The following is a 21,524-nucleotide window of genomic DNA, read 5'->3' on the forward strand; positions in this document are numbered from 1 at the left end:
GCAAGTATAATAATATTGCACCTTTTATTGCCCTCATGCTAATCAGTCTAGAATTTCAATAGTTCAACTCCATAAAAGGGCTGCCAATTTTTCTACCCTTTCTGCTGGCAAATTATTGATCAGCACTGGGAAAGCAGACACATCTCATGTTGTTAAATTTAAATTTTGCCTCATCACCTTTTCTTACTGGTGATCACCGACTTATGTACTGTTCTTTTTGCATGTTGTCTGCCTGAACTATCCTCTACCTCAAAATAGTTTCCATAGATGATTATTTACTGTATTATCCCAGTTCTAATAATGGAAAGCTGCAACTTTCCCCAATAATATTTTATATATAATATACAGTGCTAAGACAGTGCTTCTCTTCTTTTTTCTGAATGTGACACAATTTTAGAGCACAGGTCTGGAGAATGACCCCAGAATCAAAATTTGAGGAGGCAGCAGGAAAATTAGAACATAGAACATAGAACAGTACAGCACAGAACAGGCCCTTCAGACCACAATGTTGTGCCGACCATTGATCCTCATGTATGCACCCTCAAATTTCTGTGACCGTATACATGTCCAGCAGTCTCTTAAATGTCCCCAATGACCTTGCTTCCACAACTGCTGCTGGCAACGCATTCCATGCTCTCACAACTCTCTGCGTAAAGAACCTGCCTCTGATATCCCCTCTCTCCTTTCCACCAACCAGCTTAAAACTATGACCCCTCGTGCTAGCCATTTCTGCCCTGGGAAATAGTCTCTGGCTATCAACTCTATCTATGCCTCTCATTATCTTGTATACCTCAATTAGGTCCCCTCTCCTCCTCCTTTTCTCCAATGAAAAGAGACCGAGCTCAGTCAACCTCTCTTCATAAGATAAGCCCTCCAGTCCAGGCAGCATCCTGGTAAACCTCCTCTGAACCCTCTCCAAAGCATCCACATCTTTCCTATAATAGGGCGCCCAGAACTGGACGCAGTATTCCAAGTGCGGTCTAACCAAAGTTTTATAGAGCTGCAACAAGATCTCACGACTCTTAAACTCAATCCCCCTGTTAATGAAAGCCAAAACACCATATGCTTTCTTAACAACCCTGTCCACTTGGGTGGCCATTTTAAGGGATCTATGTATCTGCACACCAAGATCCCTCTGTTCCTCCACACTGCCAAGAATCCTATCCTTAATCCTGTACTCAGCTTTCAAATTTGACCTTCCAAAATGCATCACCTCGCATTTATCCAGGTTGAACTCCATCTGCCACCTCTCAGCCCATCTCTGCATCCTGTCAATGTCCCGCTGCAGCCTACAACAGCCCTCTACACTGTCAACGACACCTCCGACCTTCGTGTCGTCTGCAAACTTGCTGACCCATCCTTCAATCCCCTCATCCAAGTCATTAATAAAAATTACAAACAGTAGAGGCCCAAGGACAGAGCCCTGTGGAACTCCACTCACCACTGACTTCCAGGCAGAATATTTTCCTTCTACTACCACTCGCTGTCTTCTGTTGGCCAGCCAATTCTGTATCCAGACAGCTAAGTTCCCCTGTATCCCATTCCTCCTAACCTTCTGAATGAGCCTTCCATGGGGAACCTTATCAAATGCCTTACTGAAGTCCATATACACCACATCCACAGCTCGACCCTCATCAACTTTTCTAGTCACATCCTCAAAGAACTCGATAAAATTGTTGATTTGGTGGGGTGGAATGGGGGTGGGAGGTGGTCATCACTTGAACATAGCCATGCCCATCTAACTTCAGAAAAATAAGGCAAGAATTTAAACAGACCTCAGAGCTGCAGTCCAAGCTTCGTGAAACTCAAGGGCCTAAAATCTCATTTTGTGACCCCACTAGAAGTCAAAATCCATAGCTTGGAAGCTTTGTAATTTGGGTTGAAAACTAAAAATACATGTTCATTGGGTAGTAGAAATCATGTGGAAAGCAGTAGGGAACGGTGTGATGGTTTTGTCACTGGACAAGTATTATAGAGACAAGGCAAATGAGGGAAGAGTTTAAATCTCATTGCAACAAATGTTGAAAATTGAATTGAATTGATAAATCTGGAATTAAAAGATATTCTAACAGTAACCATGAGACCATTGTTGATTGTCATAAAAAAGCCAACTAGTTCATTAATGTCCTTTAGGTGCGGCATGGTATATACTGGCCTCACAGCACCAGGGACCCGGGTTCAATTCCAACCTCGGATGACTGTCTGCATGAAGTTTGCATACTCTGTCCATGAATGCATGGGTTTCCTCACACAGTCCAAAGAATATGCAGGTCAAGTGGATCAGCCACTCTAAATTGCCCATAGTGATCTGGGATGTGCAGGTTAGATTGATTAGCCATGGGAACTGCAGGGTTATAACAATAGAGAAGGGGTGTGTGTCGGGATGCTTTTTGGAGGGTCGGTGTGGATGCAGTGGGCTGAATTGCCTTCTTCTACACAGTAGGGATTCTGTAATTCTATGATTTAGGCAAGAAAAATCTGCCATCCTTAACCTGATTTGACCTAAGCCTGACTCCAGAGTCACAACAATATCCCCTTATATTCAAATCCCCCGCCATTGGGAAAAGATGCCTGCCATATTTATACCTGCCACAATTTTATAAACCTCTATAAGGTCACCCCTCACCCTCCTGCACTGCAGTGAATTAAGTCCCAGCCTATTCAACCTCTCCTCATAACTCAAACCTTCTATTCTCAGCAACATCCTGGTGAATCTTTTCTGAGCCTTTCCCAGCTTAATAATATACTTCCTACAAAAAGGCAACGAGAACTGAATAGACTGAGCAAGTTCAAAAAGAAATATAAATATTGAAATTGCCAATTAGTGGGATAACTGTTGGAGTTGTGAACTTCTCCCCTGTGTCTACCTCACCATGGTTAGTACTTAAAATCACTCTGAATTGGCCTAGCAAACCTCTCAGACTTCTAAGCCAAAAAGGTCTGCTAAAAGGAATGAAAGGAACCCAACGTCGATCACAGTTCCAGAAATGACAACGGCACTCAAAGCCCTGGTCAATGCTGCAAATATCTGCCTACTAACGTTTGAAGACTTGTGCCGAAGTTGGGAGAGCCGTACCACAACTAGTCAAGTAGCAGTCTGACACAGATTCATACATTATAGATAATGTCCAAGACATCACCAAACCCAGTCTTAGTATTGCTGATGGAACAGAACATACCTGATAGTCTGGAAGCAGCAGCACCATGGTACACGTTTGGAAGAATTTTACACTGGGAATCCTCAAAATTGACTCCAGACTCCATGAAGCCGGAGTCATACAGCACAAAAACAGACCTTTCAGTCCAACCAGCCCATGCCGACCATAATCCCAAACTAAACTAGTCCTGCCTACCTGCGCTTGGCCCATATCCCTCCAAACCTATCTTATTAATGTACTTATCCAGATTTTTTTTTAAACATTGTAACTGTATCCTCATTCACCACTTCCTCTGGAGCTTCATTCCACACATGAACCAGTCTCTGTGTAAAAAATGTTGCCCACCATGTCATTTTTAAATCTTTTTTCTCTCGCCTTAAATTTGCCCCCTTATCTTCAAATCCCCTGCCATAGGGAAAAGATGCCTGCCATATTTATACCTGCTACAATTTTATAAACGTCTATAAGGTCACCCCTCACCCTCCTACGCTGCAGTGAATTAAGACCCAGCCTATTCAGCCTGTCTGCATAACTCAAACCTTCTATTCTCAGCAACATCCTGGTGAATCTTTTCTGAGCTTTTCCCAGCTTAATAATATACTTCCTATAACAGGGCAACAAGAACTGAATAGACTGAGCAAGTTCAAAAAGAAATATTTAAAAAATTGTAATCACCAAATAGTGAGATGACTGTTGGAATTGAATACTTCACTCCTGTGTCTGCCTCACCATGCAATGTGCCTGAGTTAAAAAGGGTTGCTGCAAATCAGTCAAGGTTAATCAGAGTACATTTTCCCACCATTCACTGTACAACAATTGTGAAAAATGGGTGTGAGAAACCACAGGGCTGATGGTGAGTGTGAATGTTGACTCCAGATTAGAATGTTGACTCCGGATTTGAAAGAAAGAAAGTTAGCATTAAGGCACTTTATCTAAATGCTCATAGTGTTCGCAACAAAGTAGATGAATTAACAGCGCAAATCATCTTGAATGATTATGATGTGGTAGGCATCACAGAGACATGATTGCAGGGAGTTCAGGACCGACAGTTAAGCATCCAAGGATTCACAACTTATCAAAAAGATAGGGAGGTGGGCAGAGGGGGCTGGGTTCCTTGTTAGTTAAGAATGAAATTAAATCTACGGCACTGAATGACATAGGATCAGAGGATGTGAAGTCTGTGTGGGTGGAGTTGAGGAACCACAAAGGCAAAAAAAACCATAATGGGAGTTATGTACAGACCTCCTAACAGTGATCAGGACCAGGGGCGTGAGATGCACCGGGAAATAGATAGGGCATGTCAGAAAGGCAAGGTCACTGTGATCATGGGGGACTTCAATGTGCAGGTTGACTGGGTAATGTTGCAGCTGAATCCAAAGAAAAGGAATTCATGGAACGTTTACAGGATGGCTTTTTAGAACAGCTTGTGATGGAGCCCACAAGGGAGCAGGCTATTCTGGACTTAGTGCTATCTAATGAGCCTGACTTTATAAAAGATTTTAAAGGAAGGGAACACTTAGGAGGCAGCAATCATAATATGGTAGAGTTCAGTCTGCAGTTTGAAAAAGAGAAGGCAAAATCAAATGTAATGGTGTTACAGTTAAATAAAGGTAATTACAGGGGCATGAGAGAGGAATTGACGAAAATCGACTGGAAGCAGAGCCTAGCGGGAAAGACAGTAGAGCAACAATGACAGGAGTTTCTGGGTGTAATTGAGGACACAGTACAGAGGCTCATCCCAAAGAAAAGAAAGATTATCTGGGGTGGGATTAGATAGCCATGGCTGACAAAGGAAGTCAGGAAATGTACCAAAAAAAAAGAGACAGCCTATAAAGTGGCCAAGAGCATGGGGAAATCAGAAGATTGGGAAGGCTACAAAAACAAACAGAGGATAACAAAGAGAGAAATAAGGAAGGAGAGGATCAAATATGAAGGTAGGCTAGCTAGTAATATTAGAAATAATAGTAAAAGTTTCTTTCAATACATAAGAATCAAACGAGAAGCAAAAGTTGACATTGGGCCGCTCCATATTGATGCTGGAAGGCAAGTGATGGGAGATAAGGAAATAACTGGAGAACTCAATGAGTACTTTGCGTCAGTCTTCACAGTGGGAGACATGAGTAGTATGCCAACAATTAAGGAAGTCAGGGGGCAGAGTTGAGTATGGTAGGCATTACAAAAGAGAAAGTGCGAGAAAAGCTAAAAGGTCTAAAAATTGATAAATCTCCTGGCTCCGATGGGCTACATCCTAGAGTTCTGAGGGAGGTGCCTGAGAAAATAGCGGAGGCTTTGGTTGTGATCTTTCAAAAGTCACTGGAGTCTGGGAAAGTCCCAGATGATTGTAAAATTGCTGTTGTAACCCCCTTGGTTAAGAAAGGATCAAGGCAAAAGATGGAAAATTATAGGCCGATTAGCCTAACCTCGGTTTGTTGGTAAAATTCTAGAATCCAATGTTAAGGATGAGATTTCTAAATTCCTGGAAGTGCAGGGTCAGATTAGATCAAGTCAGCATGGATTTAGTAAGGGGAGTCGTACCTGACAAACTTGTTAGAATTCTTTGAAGAGGTAACAAGCAGGTTAGACCAGGGAAACCCAGTGGATGTTATCTATCCAGACTTCCAAAAGGCCTTTGATAAGGTGCCTTACGGGAGGCTGCTGAGTAAGGTGAGGGCCCATGGTATTCGAGCTGAGCTGCTGGCTTGGATTGAGGATTGGCTGTCCAACAGAAGGCAGAGAGTTGGGATAAAAGCCTCTTTTTCCGAATGGCAACCGGTGACAAGTGGTGTCCCGCAGGGTTCGGTGTTGGGACCGCAGCTGTTCACTTTATATATTAATGATCTGGATGAAGGGACTGGGGACATTCTGGCGAAGTTTGTCGCTGATGCAAAGATAGGTGGACAGGCAGGTGGTACTGAGGAGGTGGGGAGGTGCAGAAAGATTTAGACAGTTTAGGAGAGTGGTCCAGGAAATGGCTGATGAAATTCAACGTGAGCAAATGCGAGGTTTTGCACTTTGGAAAAAAGAATACAGGCATGGACTATTTTCTAAACGGTGAGAAAATTCATAAAGCAGAAGTACAAAGGGACCTGGGAGTGTTGGTCCAGGATTCTCTAAAAATTAACTTGCAGGTAGAGTCCATGATTAAGAAAGCAAATGTAATGTTGTCGTTTATCTCAAGAGGGTTGGAATATAAAAGCAGTGATGTGCTTCTGAGACTTTATAAAGCTCTAGTTAGGCCCCATTTGGAATACTGTGTCCAATTTTGGGCCCCACACCTCAGGACTGGCGCTGGAGCGTGTCCAGCGGACCCTGGAATGGTAGGTTTAACGTACAATAAATGGCTAAGGATCCTGGGATGGTATTCATTAGAGTTTAGAAGGCTGAGGGGAGATCTAATTGAAACTTACCAGATAATGTATGGCTTAGAAAGAGTGGACACCGGGAAGTTGTTTCCGTTAGACGGGAAGACTAGGACCCGTGGGCACAGCCTTAGAATTAGAGGGGGTAAATTTAGAATGGAAATGAGGAGACATTTCTTCAGCCAGAGACTGGTGGTCCTGTGGAATTCATTGCCACAGAGTGCATTGGAGGCCGGGACGTTAAATGCCTTCAAGGCAGAGATCGATAAATTCTTGATCTCACAAGGAATCAAGGGCCTCGGGGAGAGTGCAGGGAAGTGGAGTTGAAATGCCCATCAGCCATGATGTAAATGGCGGAGTGGAATGGCCTTACTTCCACTCCTATATCTTATGGTTTTATGGTCTTACGATGTGTGAATAAAAAATGTGCATATAAAATGAGTATATTGCATATTAATTGAGCAAATGACCTCCTCCTCTGTCATTGAGTCACAGAGTTTTACAGCATGGAAACAGACCTTTCAGACCAGCTCATCCATGTCAACCAGATATCCTCAACTGATCTCGTCCTGTTTGCCAGCATTTGGCTCATATCCCTCCAAACCTTTCCCATTCATGTACCCATCCAGAAGTCTTATAATATCTGGTCAAATATGAACAAAGAAACCTCTCGCTCATTATGACCTGGCACCCCCTTAAGCTGATGAATCGGTTCTCTTTTCATGCATACAACTCTTCGAGGGTTCAACGACATCGCAAAGGGTACTGAATTTGAGTGAGTGACTTTACTGTCCATTATCCAGCATAGCTTAGCTACTGCACCACTGACTGAGCTTGATAAGTCCTAAAAGACATAGTTGCTTGACTGTGCTTGCTGCAACTGGTGAGGGAACCAGCAAGAGGCAACAACATACTTGGTCTCATCCCTACCATTTTGCCTGTAGCAGATACATCTGTCCAAAATAGTGTTTGGTAAGAGTGAACATTGTATTGTTCTTGTGGAGATGATGTCTGCCGTTGTATTTAGGATACCATCCATCAAGTTCTGTGGCGCTGCTATCATAGTGACTGGAATAGATTCTAGCAACAACAAACAGATCTAGAAAGGCACCGGAAAAATAGTATTTAATCACAATCTGCAACCATATGGCCAGCATATCCCCAACTGTACCATTCCCAAGCAATCCAGGGAGTCAAACCCGGTTTAATAAAGAGTGGAGGACAGTAAGCCAAGAGCAGCACCAGGCATACCTAAAAGTTTGACATCAACCTGGTGAAGTTACAACACTGGACTGCTTGCATTCCTAATTACTCTCAGTTCTAAAGAAAGATCACTGGACTCAAAATGTTAACTTTGCTTTCTCTCCACATATGCTGCCAAACCAGCTAGGTATCTTCAGCAATTTCTATTTGTGTTCTTTCTTTATCTGGTCCCTCCCTGTGACTGAATTTTCTCAAATGTATTGTGAGGGCAAAGGCACCTACCATCCCTATGTGTTCTGAGTCCTGAGGCTGTGTTCCTTAAAGTTTTGGTTGAAGGATTTCTTTTAAAATGGATTAATCATCATGCACCCCAATCTAAATCGTCAAATGTAAGTGCAACATATAAAGTGTGTTTTAATGATCCTTTTAAGAGAATGGATATTACAGACACTGATGAGATGGGTGTATCTGTTTCTTAGTGTAGTGCCTATCTTTGGTAATGGTGCAAGGAGAGTATGAGCCCCTTGAATGTATAACATAGAGAACAGGAGCTGAGGGAAAGGACAGAAGCCCATAATGACCAGAACATAGTGAAAGCACAATCCAGTGAGTGCGCTAGGCTTGCAGGAAGTATGCATGAATACAGGGAGAATAAAGCAGGGATGCAATTACTACTCACTGATGTATTCCTGTTTACAGCAGCCTGAGCAGTTTCCTATACCTGCGTGTTATCCGTACACAATAGAGACAGTGGAAGGTCTTTGTGGGATCTTTAATTGCGAATCACTGAATTAGAAGAAAAAGAGAACACCCTCAGTTTATTGAATAGACCACTTTTTCAGTGGTGCTTCATTTAACAATGGGCTTTTGGCAATGACAAAAAATGGACAGTCACAAATCAGTGCCCTGTCTAATCTTCCCACTGACTACAACCATGGCTACAGTAAAATGTTAAGAACACAAAGTTTGGAATGGAAAAAGCCTGAATGGTTACTTATGCCAGTATGTCCCATAATGGCCTCTGCAGTGTATTCCTGGGGGAATCTCTAATTTGAATGTATTTAAATGAAGCCCTAGAGTATGTGTCCATCTCCACAGGTACACTGTCCACAACCTAACCTGCTGCCTTCCAGAGATGTTCACCTTCCACCAGCTCAAGTTCTAGCAGTAATGGTATGATTCTTTGTTTTGAATCAGGCGCAGGCATACACTCCTTTATTATGATAGTGAAATAAATGATAACTGGGCACTTCTATCAACATTTTGAAGCTGTATTCTAGCATTATTAAGTTTGTTACCAATAGCTTCACATTGTGCACTTTCCTTGAACTATTGATTAATTCCCCACAATTCTTTTACTTTTCTGGCTCTACTGTTATGCAGCTGTTCATTATTACGTGTGCAGTTTCCTATTCCAGTAGGATTTATTTCACTGTGACCTTCACTAAAATTCATCTTTCTTTCATTGCATCACCTTTGGAGTTGAAATAGCATGATTTTTTTCCTCGCTTTTGGGAAAAGAAAGAGTGCACCATTTTTTTTCTAGTTGGAGGTGTGTATTCACCTCATTACTGTTTAATTGGCAGTGCTGTTTCACTGCATCCAGCCTAACTCCTCAGCTACCAGAAAGCATCTTTGAATGGTATTCAGTGGGCAAATATGAAAAGTTGTTCAAAGCAGTACCATTTTCTTCCTTCATTAAAATGTACCTATTTATAAGGTATTGTCATGACCAGGATGAATCATTCTTCATATTATTCAAGAAGATTGGCTGAAATATTTCTTGCCCAAATATTTGAAATACTTATTTTCTTCACAGAATCAGCATTTTAGTCATTCATGGTTAAGACTAATTAAACAGATGGATATGTGTATTGCTGTATTGGATGTGAAGCAAGTGTTGGGAATGAAACCCTGTGACAAAAAGAACAATAATTTAAGGTGGCTGCATCGGTCCTTTACAGATGAATCAACATTGGTAAGTGCCAACTTGACTTTGAAGACAGGCTTTTCCACTTCTGAATATCCCCTTCGCATCCCATTCAGAATTGAAAGTATACAATCTTGTTTATTGTATGAACTTTTTACTCCAGAACATGTCACAGCAAAAAAAACTTAGAGAACATGAAAGTTATTCATTCACCCGCTGAATCCTTCAACTGGGAACATTCTCAGTATTTTTTATTCAGATTATTTTGAAAGTCTGTTTAAATAAGTAGTCGCATTCTGCCAGAGATAGTAGGAAATGCAGATGCTGGAGAATCTGAGGTAACAAGGTGTAAAGCTGGATGAACACAGCAGGCCAAGCAGCATCATAGGAGCAGGAAAGCTGATGTTTCGGGCCTAGACCCTTCTAGGTTCATCCAGCTCCATACCTTGTTACCTCAGTTGCATTCTGCCCTTCTTTTATCTTTGGGAATAGCAAATTCAAGAGTGAGACCTGTTCACATAACATTTTTCAAATAGTGATAAACTATCTATTTTAGCTTTACACATAATTTGAAATCCATATAGGTAGTTTAATCCACCCTACCAGAAGAAATTTGTTTTTGTAAATCAGCAATACATTAGGCTCTAAACAGCTAGGGTGTGCATGTTGAAGTGCAGGACTGGGAGACAATTGGAGCAATGTGGAATCATCACTGAAATAGTGCCTCTCAATGCTCCAGTATTAATTTCACCCTTTCAGATCACATGTCTGTGAATAACTTTTAAATGGATCGTTTAAAGTGCTTTTATATACTTCTGGATGTTGTCCTTTTAATAAAAATGATCAAAAATGAATTCAAGCTACACTTTAATTTGTTGTCAGCTGACTTTCAGCATTATATGGCAATGTGAAATATCCATTTTTCTGTCATCTGGCTTTATAAATGCAGATAGGCCACTTGTTCGCTAGAAAGGTTGTCTTCCTTTTCATGGATTCTGAATGATCCTTCACCAAAGTCCAAAGCATTAAGTATGACCCTCCAACATATTTAATTGTTCTATATCATAGTTTGCAAAGAGGTTTAAGGTTTGTTCAGCATCAATATCAAAGATGTTTTATTTCTTTAGTATCTTAGCTTCCTTCGTTTCCACCCATTCAACACTGAAGTAAAAACTTTAAGAAAGGAGAGAGGGTTATCACATTTAGAAATGCAAACATTGCTTGCTTATAGTATAGTACAGAATTCACTTTTATGTTGTTAAAACAATGCTAAACAATACATTATTTTATAGATGGACCATATTCTTTGGGAGACGTCTCAGTTTCCTGTGTGTTTGGAAGGAAATCCATTTGGAAACATCTTGACAATAAATTCCTGTAATCCAGTCAACAGTTACCAAAAATGGAAATTCACCAACTATTATGAAGATTGAAGGACGTAACAACAATGATAGTATCACAAGCATTTTCAAAGTGTTGTAATTGAAACTATATCTGATCAGATGGATGCCAAGATCAGTGCATATTAAACAAAGGACATCGAGCCATTCTAAATAATGTACAAATATCTTTTAAAGAGCAAATCTTTCCGGGTGGGATTCTGAAAGAACTGGAACACGGGCTGAGTAATACTTGACTTCAAACAGTGGCAAATAGATTTCTGCTCTTATGGAAAAGTCAAATCTTATTTTGGTTTGATCTACAAAGGTGGTGTATTTTTCTACCTTGTTTTTTAGAAGACTGTGGAAAATAATTTATTGTAACAAGACAAATGTTAATCTGTGAATTAATGTAATTTGGACACTTTCCCTTTGTTAAGTGCCTTTAAAACTATTTCTTTCATATTTATAGAAAAAGGGAAAGTTTTAACATTCAAATCCAAAAGACAAAATGACAAGATTTGGTGAGATGATAAGAAACTAATTTTAAAAAATATAGTTTTAATTTTAGGCTTTCAAGTTTTTATTTCACTCATTATACCCCTTCCACTCATTAGTTTTTTTATTAATTACTTTTCTGTGTAATTTTCTGACAACTTAGCTTGTAAACATTTTCTTTTAAAATAACTTTTAAGGTGCCTTTATAGCAGGTTTTCACCAGAATGGTTTGTTGATCAATTGCAATTCTATACACCTTGTAGAACCTGTAATTCCAAACTTATAGTCAAATCCATTCCATAAACAGTCTGCAATTAGCAGAATGACAACTGACTGGGGCAATAAAGATAGAAAGTAAAAATATTATAAGTTGCAAAATATTGCATGTGTTGTTCAAGAACAGGTCTACATAAAGATCAACAGAGCAAAGAATAGGGTGAATTTCCTTAGGCTGCAAACAGTATGTTACAGTAGAGAATGCTACAACATACATGATTTTGGTACATCATTAAAAGAGGTACCAAAAGAGATAACGAGAGAGACAGCGGATGCATTGGTTGTATTTTCCCCAAATTGTTAAATTCAAGAGAAAAGTACCAGAGGGGTAGAAAACTGCCAGTATGACATCCCTAATCAAAACTAGAAAAGAAGCATAAAGCAGGAAACTATAGACCGAATGACCTAACATCTACTATTGGAAAAGAATTGGAATCAATCATTAAGGAGGTTAATATCAGAACATTTGGAAAACCATAATCTAAGCAAGCAGCAACAGCACAGTTTCGTGAAAGGGAAATCGTGTCTGACTAATTTATTAAAGTTTTACAAGGAAATCTCAATCAGGAGTGGATAGAGGAGAACCAGTAAATGTATTGTATGCGGACTTCGAGAAGGCATTTGACAAGGTACCTCACAAAATGTTAAGCCATTAGATAAGTGCCCACAATGTTGGAGGTTGTGTGTTGGCATGGATAGAGAATTGGCTGAGGAGCAGGAAACAGCGAGTGGCAATAAGGGGTTGTATTTCACATTGGCGACCTGCGACCAATGGCATTCCACAGGGATCAGTTCTGGGACTGCAACTGTTTACGATATCTTCTAATGACTTGGAGGGAGGAAGTGAATGTACTGTAGCCAAATTTGCAGACAACACAAAAATAGGTGGAAAGGCAACTTGTGAGAAGGATACAAACGGAGAGCGATACAGATAGTTTAACAAAGTGGACAAAAAAATTGGCAAATGGAGTATAATGAGAGAAAATACAAATTTGTTTATTTAGGAAGGGAGAACAAAAGAACAGAACCTTAGTTAAATGGTGAAAAACTGCAGAAAGCTTGTAACATAAAAGGACTTGGGGTTCTTATGCTGAAAACACGGAAAGCTAGTATACAGGTGCAGCAGGTAATCAAGAAGACAGTGGAATGCTGCCCTTATTTAAAGGGACTTAGAATGTAGGAGGAGTGAAGTCTGACTGCAATCATGTAAGATGCTGGTGAGACTGCATCTAGAGTACTGTGAGCAATTTTGGTCCCCATATGTAGAGAACATATTATTTCATTGGAGGCAGTTCAGAGAAAGTTCAATTGGATGATCCCTAATATGGAGAGATTGTCTTTTGAGCAAAGGCAAAACAAATAGAGACTGTCATCCCTGGAGTTTGGAAGAATGAGAAGTTATGTCATTGAAACATGGGATTCATAAGGGGCTTGACAGAGTAGTTGCTAAGAGGATGTCTCCCATCATGGAAGCATCTACAACCAGAATGCATAGTCTCAGAATATGGGAGTATCAATTTCTGACTAAGATAAGGAGGAATTTCTTCTCTTAGAGGATTATGAATCTTTGGAACACCTCATCACACAGAGCTTTAAGAACAAAGTCCTTGTTTATATTTAGACTGAGATAGATTTTAGATCAGTAGAAAACCAAGGGTTATGAGGAAAATTTCAGGAAAGTGCATGTGAAGAATATCGGTCTAGCCATTATGCTATTGAATGGCAGACAGGCTTGAGGAGTTGAACAGCCTACTCCTCTTCCTATTTCTTGTAGTGTTATAGATCGTCTGGTGCATCCAGTAGAATTGTTACCTCTGAGCCCAAAGTTCTCATTTCAAGTCCCATTCCAGGACTTGATAGCCAAGGAAGGTGCATTCACAACAAAGTCAAAAAGCTTGAGTGTCAAATTTGCAAATCCTTCTAATGTATGCCAATGGCAGGCAGAGCAGCCAGAGAGATTCCTGGTTAGATAAATGATGGAAAAGAAAATAGATAGTTCTGCTATCATTATTCAGCACTTCAAACAATGACATGTATGTAGTAGCACATGTTGCTACAAAACTTCAAGTTGGTGCCTATCAGATTTGTCCCAAGCACCATTCCCATCCCCCATTCTAGTGATGATTTCAGGACCATTCCTTGCCCCACCTATAGTAGAGGTTGTGACACTGGGGAAGTACATTATGCAAGGATTAAATAAATACTTGAGCTTTTCATTAATCTGTAGCAGAAAACTTTAACAGGCATTTTAAATTAATATTTGCTATTGATAATCAAGATACCGTTTTTTTAAAAAAATATTTTAGGGGAAATTTTCTGCTTCATAATTGTAGCAGAATGTGTAGTTATTTCCTTAATGCTCCAGTTGGTGTCACCATTTCACTTGCAAATACAGCTGTGCTGTTTGTTACACAGGATCTACAAATTAAAATCTAACAGTAAGAAATATTTTTAAAATAGGGGAAATAAAGGGCTTTTGTGCACATTTGTTTCTTTCATTGTAAACAACTCCCAGTCAACTAGAATGATTCATGTGTTTCTTCTGCACAATAATTGTTTCACTTATTTTGTTCATGGAAGAAGGCCAAGGCTAGTTGTGGACATAGGAATGTGGTTCATTTTCTCAACTTTGATTGCTAAACAATCTTTTCATAATGTGACATTTTAGTTGATATTAAATAATATAGAAATTATCAGGCAGGTTTTCCCTTCTGTAAGAAAAAATAAAATTCTGTTTAATTTGTGAATAACTTATTCATAAATTATTGTAAATACGTTGGCCATGGTGATTACTGAATGCTTCGTTCAGGAAATATTTTGTGACGGCCGCAGACTGACACTAATTATCAATGTTTGTGAATCTAATAAGTCAGAGTACTGCATTGTGTTTCTTGTTTTTAGCCATTTTTATCTGGAAAGCTGATGTTAGTTAATGGGAAACGTTCATTTGATACTTACAAAGCAACTAATGGTTTTATAAAGCCATTAATTTTAGCAAAGTTTAATGTCTTAAGTTCCTTAATTTTAAATATATTTTTACTTTGCCATTTTCCAAACAAGATTTATACATTAACCTGCTTTTAGACCTTTTTTATAGCCTCTGACAGCTTCATGAAGAATTGTATACAACTTAGGATGACTCCAAACCTCAAACAAGCCACTAAGAGACATAATGAACAGGTAGAGCCTTCTCTCACTAACATGAACAAAAGTGGAAAATACTAATGTGGGAATTGTGAGCACCAACATATGTCACATTGTTCTGTGGTACTATGCTTTGGAGTGCTGGCCTACTTCACACTTCTAACAGCTGGCTGAGTAATATTTCACACAAAAACGTCGCTGATCACCAACAAATATATTTAGTTTTGTACTGTTGAGATGAATAGAAGCCCGGAAATTTGGATTTTAAAAACCAGTGCCTGTAACTGCCAGTATATCTACTAAACTGATTTACCTGACAATTCCAAGTAAGTTTAGGAAATGCTAAATAAAATTAAGATTATTGTCTATGTTAATAGAATTATATGACATATGCATATTAATTTGATACAGTTCTCTATAACTTGCGAAACTGTGACACATCAAAATGTCAAAAACAAAAAAGTACTTTCGTAGCAAAGTAAAATTAAACAATAAACAGCAGAATTATGCAGCAGATGTATTTAGAAAGATGCTTGAAAATGATTTGCTTTATTTGAAATAGAGCTTTGAAGTTCATTGCACAATTTATGAAGGACTCCAGGATTTACTGTAACATGTAACATTGGCTTAGCACTGTCATCATTGAGCAAGACTAAAGATCTCCTTATGCCCCATAAGGATTTGAGCCTAATCAATACTGGCAATTTTAGTTTACTAATTGCTTTCATGTCCTTGTGCTCATTTTAGATGAGATTATTATACCTTTACAGATAAATATCCCATCATTCTTATCAACAAACATTGAGCTCTCCTGATACCTTGGCCAGTATTCCTTCAAAACAGATGAAAAGTCTCACACCTGAAATTTTAACTGTTTCTTTCTCCAAGATGCTGCCAGACATGCTGAATATTCCATGGTGTTCATGTACTTATTGTAGATATCCAGTGACTGCAGTATTTGTTTTTACACAATTTAATCTGAGGTTATTTCTTGTAAAATTGACAGCGCTAGGTTTAGTGTGAAATTAGAATGCAAGGAACATGCCATACATTAATACATGTAACTCCATAAAATTGTTTTTGAAATGCTTTACTGGCATTTTTAATGCTCAATGTTGAAACTACTGTTGCTTTATTGGGGTGATTGATGAAAGTGGCCTCATTAATATTGGCACTCTACAGTCGAAAAGAAGCACACATTAAATATCTTCTACTGTATGCTTCACGGGACAAAAATTATTTTTTCTTATTAATTAATTATTATTAATTCTTCCAATACAGTCTTTTGTAATGTGTGTTATGCTAAATTTTTGGTTATGTGATGTTCGGCATGATATTCCCATCCTATCCCGGACATGAGTTTCATGAAGACAAAAACTATAGAATCCACTTGCTTTTGTGATATCCTTCTCCTTCGCTCCTCATAGGAAAATATTTAAACTTAATTGCCCAAAAAGGTGTTCATTCAGTGGTGAAACTAGAGGAATATGAAATTTTTAATTTTCATGATTATAACATTTCCAGATTTATCTTCTACTTGGAAGGGGGGGACATTCGTCACATTGTACTTTTTTTCCATGTTACTCAGTTTTTGTGTTCAATCAACAAATAGATAAAGTGCACAATAGCTAAAGTGTTAGTGTGTTGAATTCTGATGGAAACTCTTGAATATAGATACAGAAGCATAACTGTGCCTGTACAGAGTGAACATCTATTGGAAAAAGGTTGATATTTGAATGAACTAAATTCTTTTAAAATGTTTTCAGTATTGCCGCCAAATTATTACCTCATCATCAAACATCGAACATTACAGCACAGTACAGGCCCTTCGGCCCTTCATGTTCTGCTGACCTGTCATACCGATCTGAAGCCCATCTAACCTACACTATTCCATGTACGTCCATATGCTTATCCAATGACGACTTAAATGTACCTCAAGTTGGCGAATCTATTACCGTTGCAGGCAAAGCGTTCCATTTCCTTGCTACTCTCTGAGTAAAGAAACCACCTCTGACATCTGTCCTATATCTTTCGCCCCTCAAATTTAAAGCTATGCCCTCTCGTGCTCGCTGTCACCATCCTAGGAAAAAGGCTCTCCCTATCCACCCTATCTAACCCTCTGATTATTTTATATGTTTCAATTAAGTCACCTCTCAACCTTCTTCTCTCTAATGAAAACAGCCTCAAGTCCCTCAGCCTTTCCTCGTAAGACCTTCCCTCCATACCATGCAACATCCTAGTAAATCTCCTCTGCACCCTTTCCAAAGCTTCCACATCCTTCTTATAATGCGGTGACCAGAACTGTACCTCATGTTAAATTGCTTGTAAAAATGTTAACATTATTGCATTCTGAGCAGAAATATAGCATCTATGAGTTAGAGCTATTTGACCCTAAGGTGATGCAGAACCAGCAGTATCACTTTATTTTAATGGTTTGTACTACTCTAAAGCAAGTACTGATGTTAAGCTGATAATTGCAGAATGATAGGTGCGCTGGATAGAAACCGGTTTTGACTGGAAAAAAAAGTTTGGTAAAAGCACGCCTATACAACCGAGAGCTTGTTTGCTCCAAATCTGCTTTCAAAGGCAGCAATGTCAACTGTTTTTCATTATGTGCTATGGTATAAGATAAAAATGTCAGGATTGAAATCGCAAACAAGTGAAAGAATTATAAAAAATGTTCAAAATTTTTGGTATATGGATTTATTATTTTTAAGCATAGAATGAGCAGCAAAGATAAAATCAAAAACACGACTTGTTAATATTACAGGAAGCAATACTAAAATGTTTCAAGTCACATTTATAACTATTTCATCTTTTAAATCTCCAAGACAGCAGCCAATTCAACATCCTGTTCATAGTAACAGCAGAAAATCACAAAGGACTGTACTTGATCTTTGAAAATAAATTCTTAGAACAGCAAGAGTTGTACCTAAAGTATGCATTCAACCTAATTAAGTATGGTCACATGAAATGACTAAGCTTTAATTCAGATTATCCACTTGCACAAGGAACAATTGTGCTGCATTTTAATGTGGTAACCTTGCAAATTGTATTGACTCTTCAAGTGCCATTCATTATTATTGCACTGAATGAACTTATGATTTATTCAGCTGAGAATGAATTAAGATTTTTTTCCATCATCATGCTTTAGCCTACCTGCTTATTAGACCTAACAAGCAATAGTGATAGAATAACCTCCAAAGTTAAAAGTCAGATTTGAAGCAAATAGCATGTGGCATAGCCTTTTGCTAAATCACATTTTCAGAGGTTCAGTTACTGTGCAATACATTGTGCACTGAGTATTCTGTGCCCAAAATAGAGTGTTTGAATTACTACTAAACAACCTATGTTTCTCATTTATTTGATAACTGCTGTAATAATGCATTTCATATACTTTGTAGGTTGAATTCAAGGAGCAATATTGATTTTACATTTAAATGAAATGCTGAATTATTTTCTATTCCAACTTAAGAAGTGAAAAGCAATCATATTAGCTAATTAAAGTGACAAAAACATGTTACCATTACAAATTTGTTTATGGTATCTAATTTATGTTTAACATTGATTCAAATTCATCAATGCGCTGCTTTGTGTTTCCTTTTTTAATTTTGCGATAAGAGACGGTGTTGTACCTGGAATAGCTGTGTTTGGTAATATCAAGCCTTCTTGAAGACCCTGGATGGTCCTCAGCGGAATCAACATTAAATGGTGACTCTGGTTGCGAACTGAGAATGGAACTAGTTGATGGAGACCCTGATGATTCATTTCCCTGTTGGAATTCTGAGTAGATCTCTTCTTCGGCCCCAGCATCATCATCATTATTATCAGTGCTTGGATCTTTCACATTTCTATCTGTTCCATTCTCCTTATAGACTTCTCCAGTAGATAAAGACATCACCTCCTTGCCTGCAGAGACTAAAATTTAAATGTTAGTACTTGATATTTTGATTTAGCTATAGATTCTTATCACTATTTATTAGTTGAAAATGTAATACTGTCAGATCCCACCTGTAAGGTTTGCAGGAACATACCAAATATATTGGGAAATATAATTCATTTTAAGCAATAGTACAAATCACATTGATCATCTATTGCATACTCCAACTCGTATTCCTCACCATTGAAGTCAATGGAATTTAAATTTGGGACTATGCATAACAGGCAGCTGATGGTCATTAGCATAGATTGGTTGAATAAAATGAATTTCTACCCTATATCTTGGTTGTGAAAAGAAATCCTATCTTCTATCACTATCAGAAAAGAACAGGGTCATCTGATACAATATTTCGGTCCTTTATATTTTTAACCCAAACTTCTTTAAAAACTAATGATGAAAAATGAGAAGCAATTTGAATTTCTTTCTGTTTGCTATGAACAAGACCAGAAACAATTCAATAATTATTCACTTATTTTGCTTTAGACTCAATTTGTGTAGGTAGGACGTAAAGGCCAATGATAACTTCTTGGAAAAACTACAAAACTAGTGCTGAAATTGTGGAGAGCGAAACAGAGGACTGACTGAATAGGTTTTACTAGTATGATTAACTTTCAATAAATTGAGTATCATAAGTCTCTTACAAAATGTGTACTGTTTCAGTTGAACATAAACAGATTAATCAGCTAATCAGGGTAGATAGTTAATTTTATTTTAAATGTGGAACGGAAATCACTAAAATGTTGGCGTAACAATTGTATTTGATGTTTCAGTATAAAACATGTACATAGACATCCAAAGTTGGGTGATAATATATCTGATCCACAATTGTTACAACCAAATATTTCTTTGTTAAAATTCAAAAGATGCTTTATTCTTGCAAGATACCTACCAATTGTAATTAGGGCAGCAGTTTCTGTTTCATTGTACTCTCAAGTTTATTTTTAAATATGGATTATCTGTTTTTGTGCAGGTTGAAGGTAGACTTTATTCTGTTGATATCGCGTACTGACTATTAACTATTAGTTCAAATGAACAGTTACAGTTAAATAACAGGGTGTTCTATCCAAAGATATGTAGTTCATTATGGACATGAACCATCAACATTGTTCCAAAAAGAAAACAAATATAATCTATTTTACCTGCTTCAGTTCTCTCACCATGAATATAAATTTCCAATGGACGATTTTCTACCGTTGTATCTTGTTTTATTGGAGAACATGAAGTTACTAACTCAGATTCTGGATTTACATCCTGAATAGTGAATACTGTAGGGATAATAGTTCTTCCTGTGGAGCAAACATTTTCTTCTGTAGGTGAGTCTATTTCATCTGTAGCTTGATTTATTTTCTCATTCAGTTCAGTAGGGAAGCTGGTTTCCTTTTCAAATGGAGTAGCCTTATTAGTAGATGTCTCCCAAATAGCCATCTCTGAAAGGACATAGGCCTCAGTACATGGAATAATCTCTTCTGCAAGGTAATGAATTTTCTGAGTAGTTCGAATAACCTGTTCTGTAGATGAAATGGTCTTCTCGATACACGGAATTATCTCACGTACAGATGAATTGATTTCCTGAATATGTTCAGTGACATTCTCCGAAGAGGGTCTCATTTCATTAATGCATAGAGAGGTCTCTGCAGCTAGAATATTTCCCTCCCTAGGAGAATTGGTCTCCTCAGTACATGGAATAGTCCCCCATGCTTGTGAACTAGTTTCCTGAGCAGATGCATGTAATTTTTCTGTCGGGGAGCTTGTTACTTCAATACTTGAAATGGTGTCTGCAGTTGGAATATTTTCTTCTCTCGGTGAACTAGTTTGCTGATCACTTGGAATGGCCTTTTGTGCAGGCAAAGTGATTTCCTCAGCAGATGCATTGACTTTTGCTGTAAGGGAGCTGGTTTCGCTAATACATAGAATGGTTTCTGCAGCAGGTATACTATCTTCCCCAGTTGAATTGGTTTTCTCAGTGTTTGTAACAAACATTTCTGCATCAGAGCTGTTTTCTCCTACAATGAATTTAGCTCCCTCAGTGTTTGTCATAGTTTCAGTTAAAAGGAATTTTTTTAACTCACCAGTTGGTAATTTTTCTTCTGTTGTTTGAACACTATCTCCAACTCCTTCTGTATTATCAAGTTCTGGATGATATATGTTAGTTACAATTCCATCAGCTTCAACTGAGTTGGCTAAAATAGAGTTTTCTTCAGCCATTCTCTGCTCCCCACACAATGATGCTGTCCACGTAAATTTTAAGAATACACAGTTTGCCTTACTTCTTGCTGCTTGAGCCAAACTCAAAAAGGAAAAGAAATGACTTTAAATTATACAAAACTATTTAAGTGCTGTCCATGCTATTAGTTACAGCAAAAACTAAGAGGAGAAAGACCACGTCGTACATGCCTCAATGCTTTTTGGGAATATAGCCAGCCAATCATCAATTACATGCCAAATTAAATGCATCGGATTGGACAATGAGGAGAAAGTCCCATTTTACAGTTTAATTAATACACAATGTTAGGCGTTGATTGCTCGCCTGTTGTGGCTCATTTTCCTTACTGCACCATCGGTAGTAGCCTTCACTAAAACTATAATGGCTCTTTGTCTCTTTGTTCCTGTAAAAAGAGGAGATTGTTCTAGATCTTT

At 38.3% G+C, this 21,524-nt stretch overlaps 2 protein-coding genes across 2 annotated transcripts in view; one reads left to right on the top strand and one right to left on the bottom strand.

Moving 5' to 3' along the window:
• LOC125454480 (polypeptide N-acetylgalactosaminyltransferase 5) overlaps nt 1–15,324 on the top strand; it is a 78,912-nt gene extending 63,588 nt beyond the window's left edge. Inside the window, exons 9-10 of the mRNA XM_048535305.2 lie at nt 9,540–9,698; nt 10,943–15,324. Coding sequence (XP_048391262.1) covers nt 9,540–9,698; nt 10,943–11,083 — 300 coding nt within the window. The 3' untranslated portion in view covers nt 11,084–15,324. The remainder of the gene's footprint in view (nt 1–9,539; nt 9,699–10,942) is intronic.
• A 2,310-nt stretch (nt 15,325–17,634) lies between these two features.
• On the bottom strand, nt 17,635–21,292 carry LOC125454219 (zonadhesin-like). Its single transcript, XM_048534766.2, has 2 exons — nt 20,027–21,292; nt 17,635–18,865 (listed from the first exon to the last, which is right to left on the bottom strand). Exons 1-2 carry the CDS (start codon nt 21,090–21,092, stop codon nt 18,495–18,497), a joined length of 1,437 nt encoding a protein of 478 aa, XP_048390723.1. The 5' UTR covers nt 21,093–21,292; the 3' UTR covers nt 17,635–18,494.
• Nucleotides 21,293–21,524: the final 232 nt, after the last annotated feature.

Source organism: Stegostoma tigrinum, chromosome 7, assembly GCF_030684315.1.
Source record: "Stegostoma tigrinum isolate sSteTig4 chromosome 7, sSteTig4.hap1, whole genome shotgun sequence".
Taxonomy (NCBI): Eukaryota; Metazoa; Chordata; class Chondrichthyes; order Orectolobiformes; family Stegostomatidae; genus Stegostoma; species Stegostoma tigrinum.

Excerpts from the sequence above, each read along its gene's own strand:
- LOC125454219 (XM_048534766.2), bottom strand. The coding sequence starts at position 21,092 with ATGGCTGAAGAAAACTCTATTTTAGCCAACTCAGTTGAAGCTGATGGA. Across the intron at positions 18,866-20,026 it reads TGGTGAGAGAACTGAAGCAG|TCTCTGCAGGCAAGGAGGTG; the intron begins GTAAAATAGATT and ends TTTAAATTTTAG.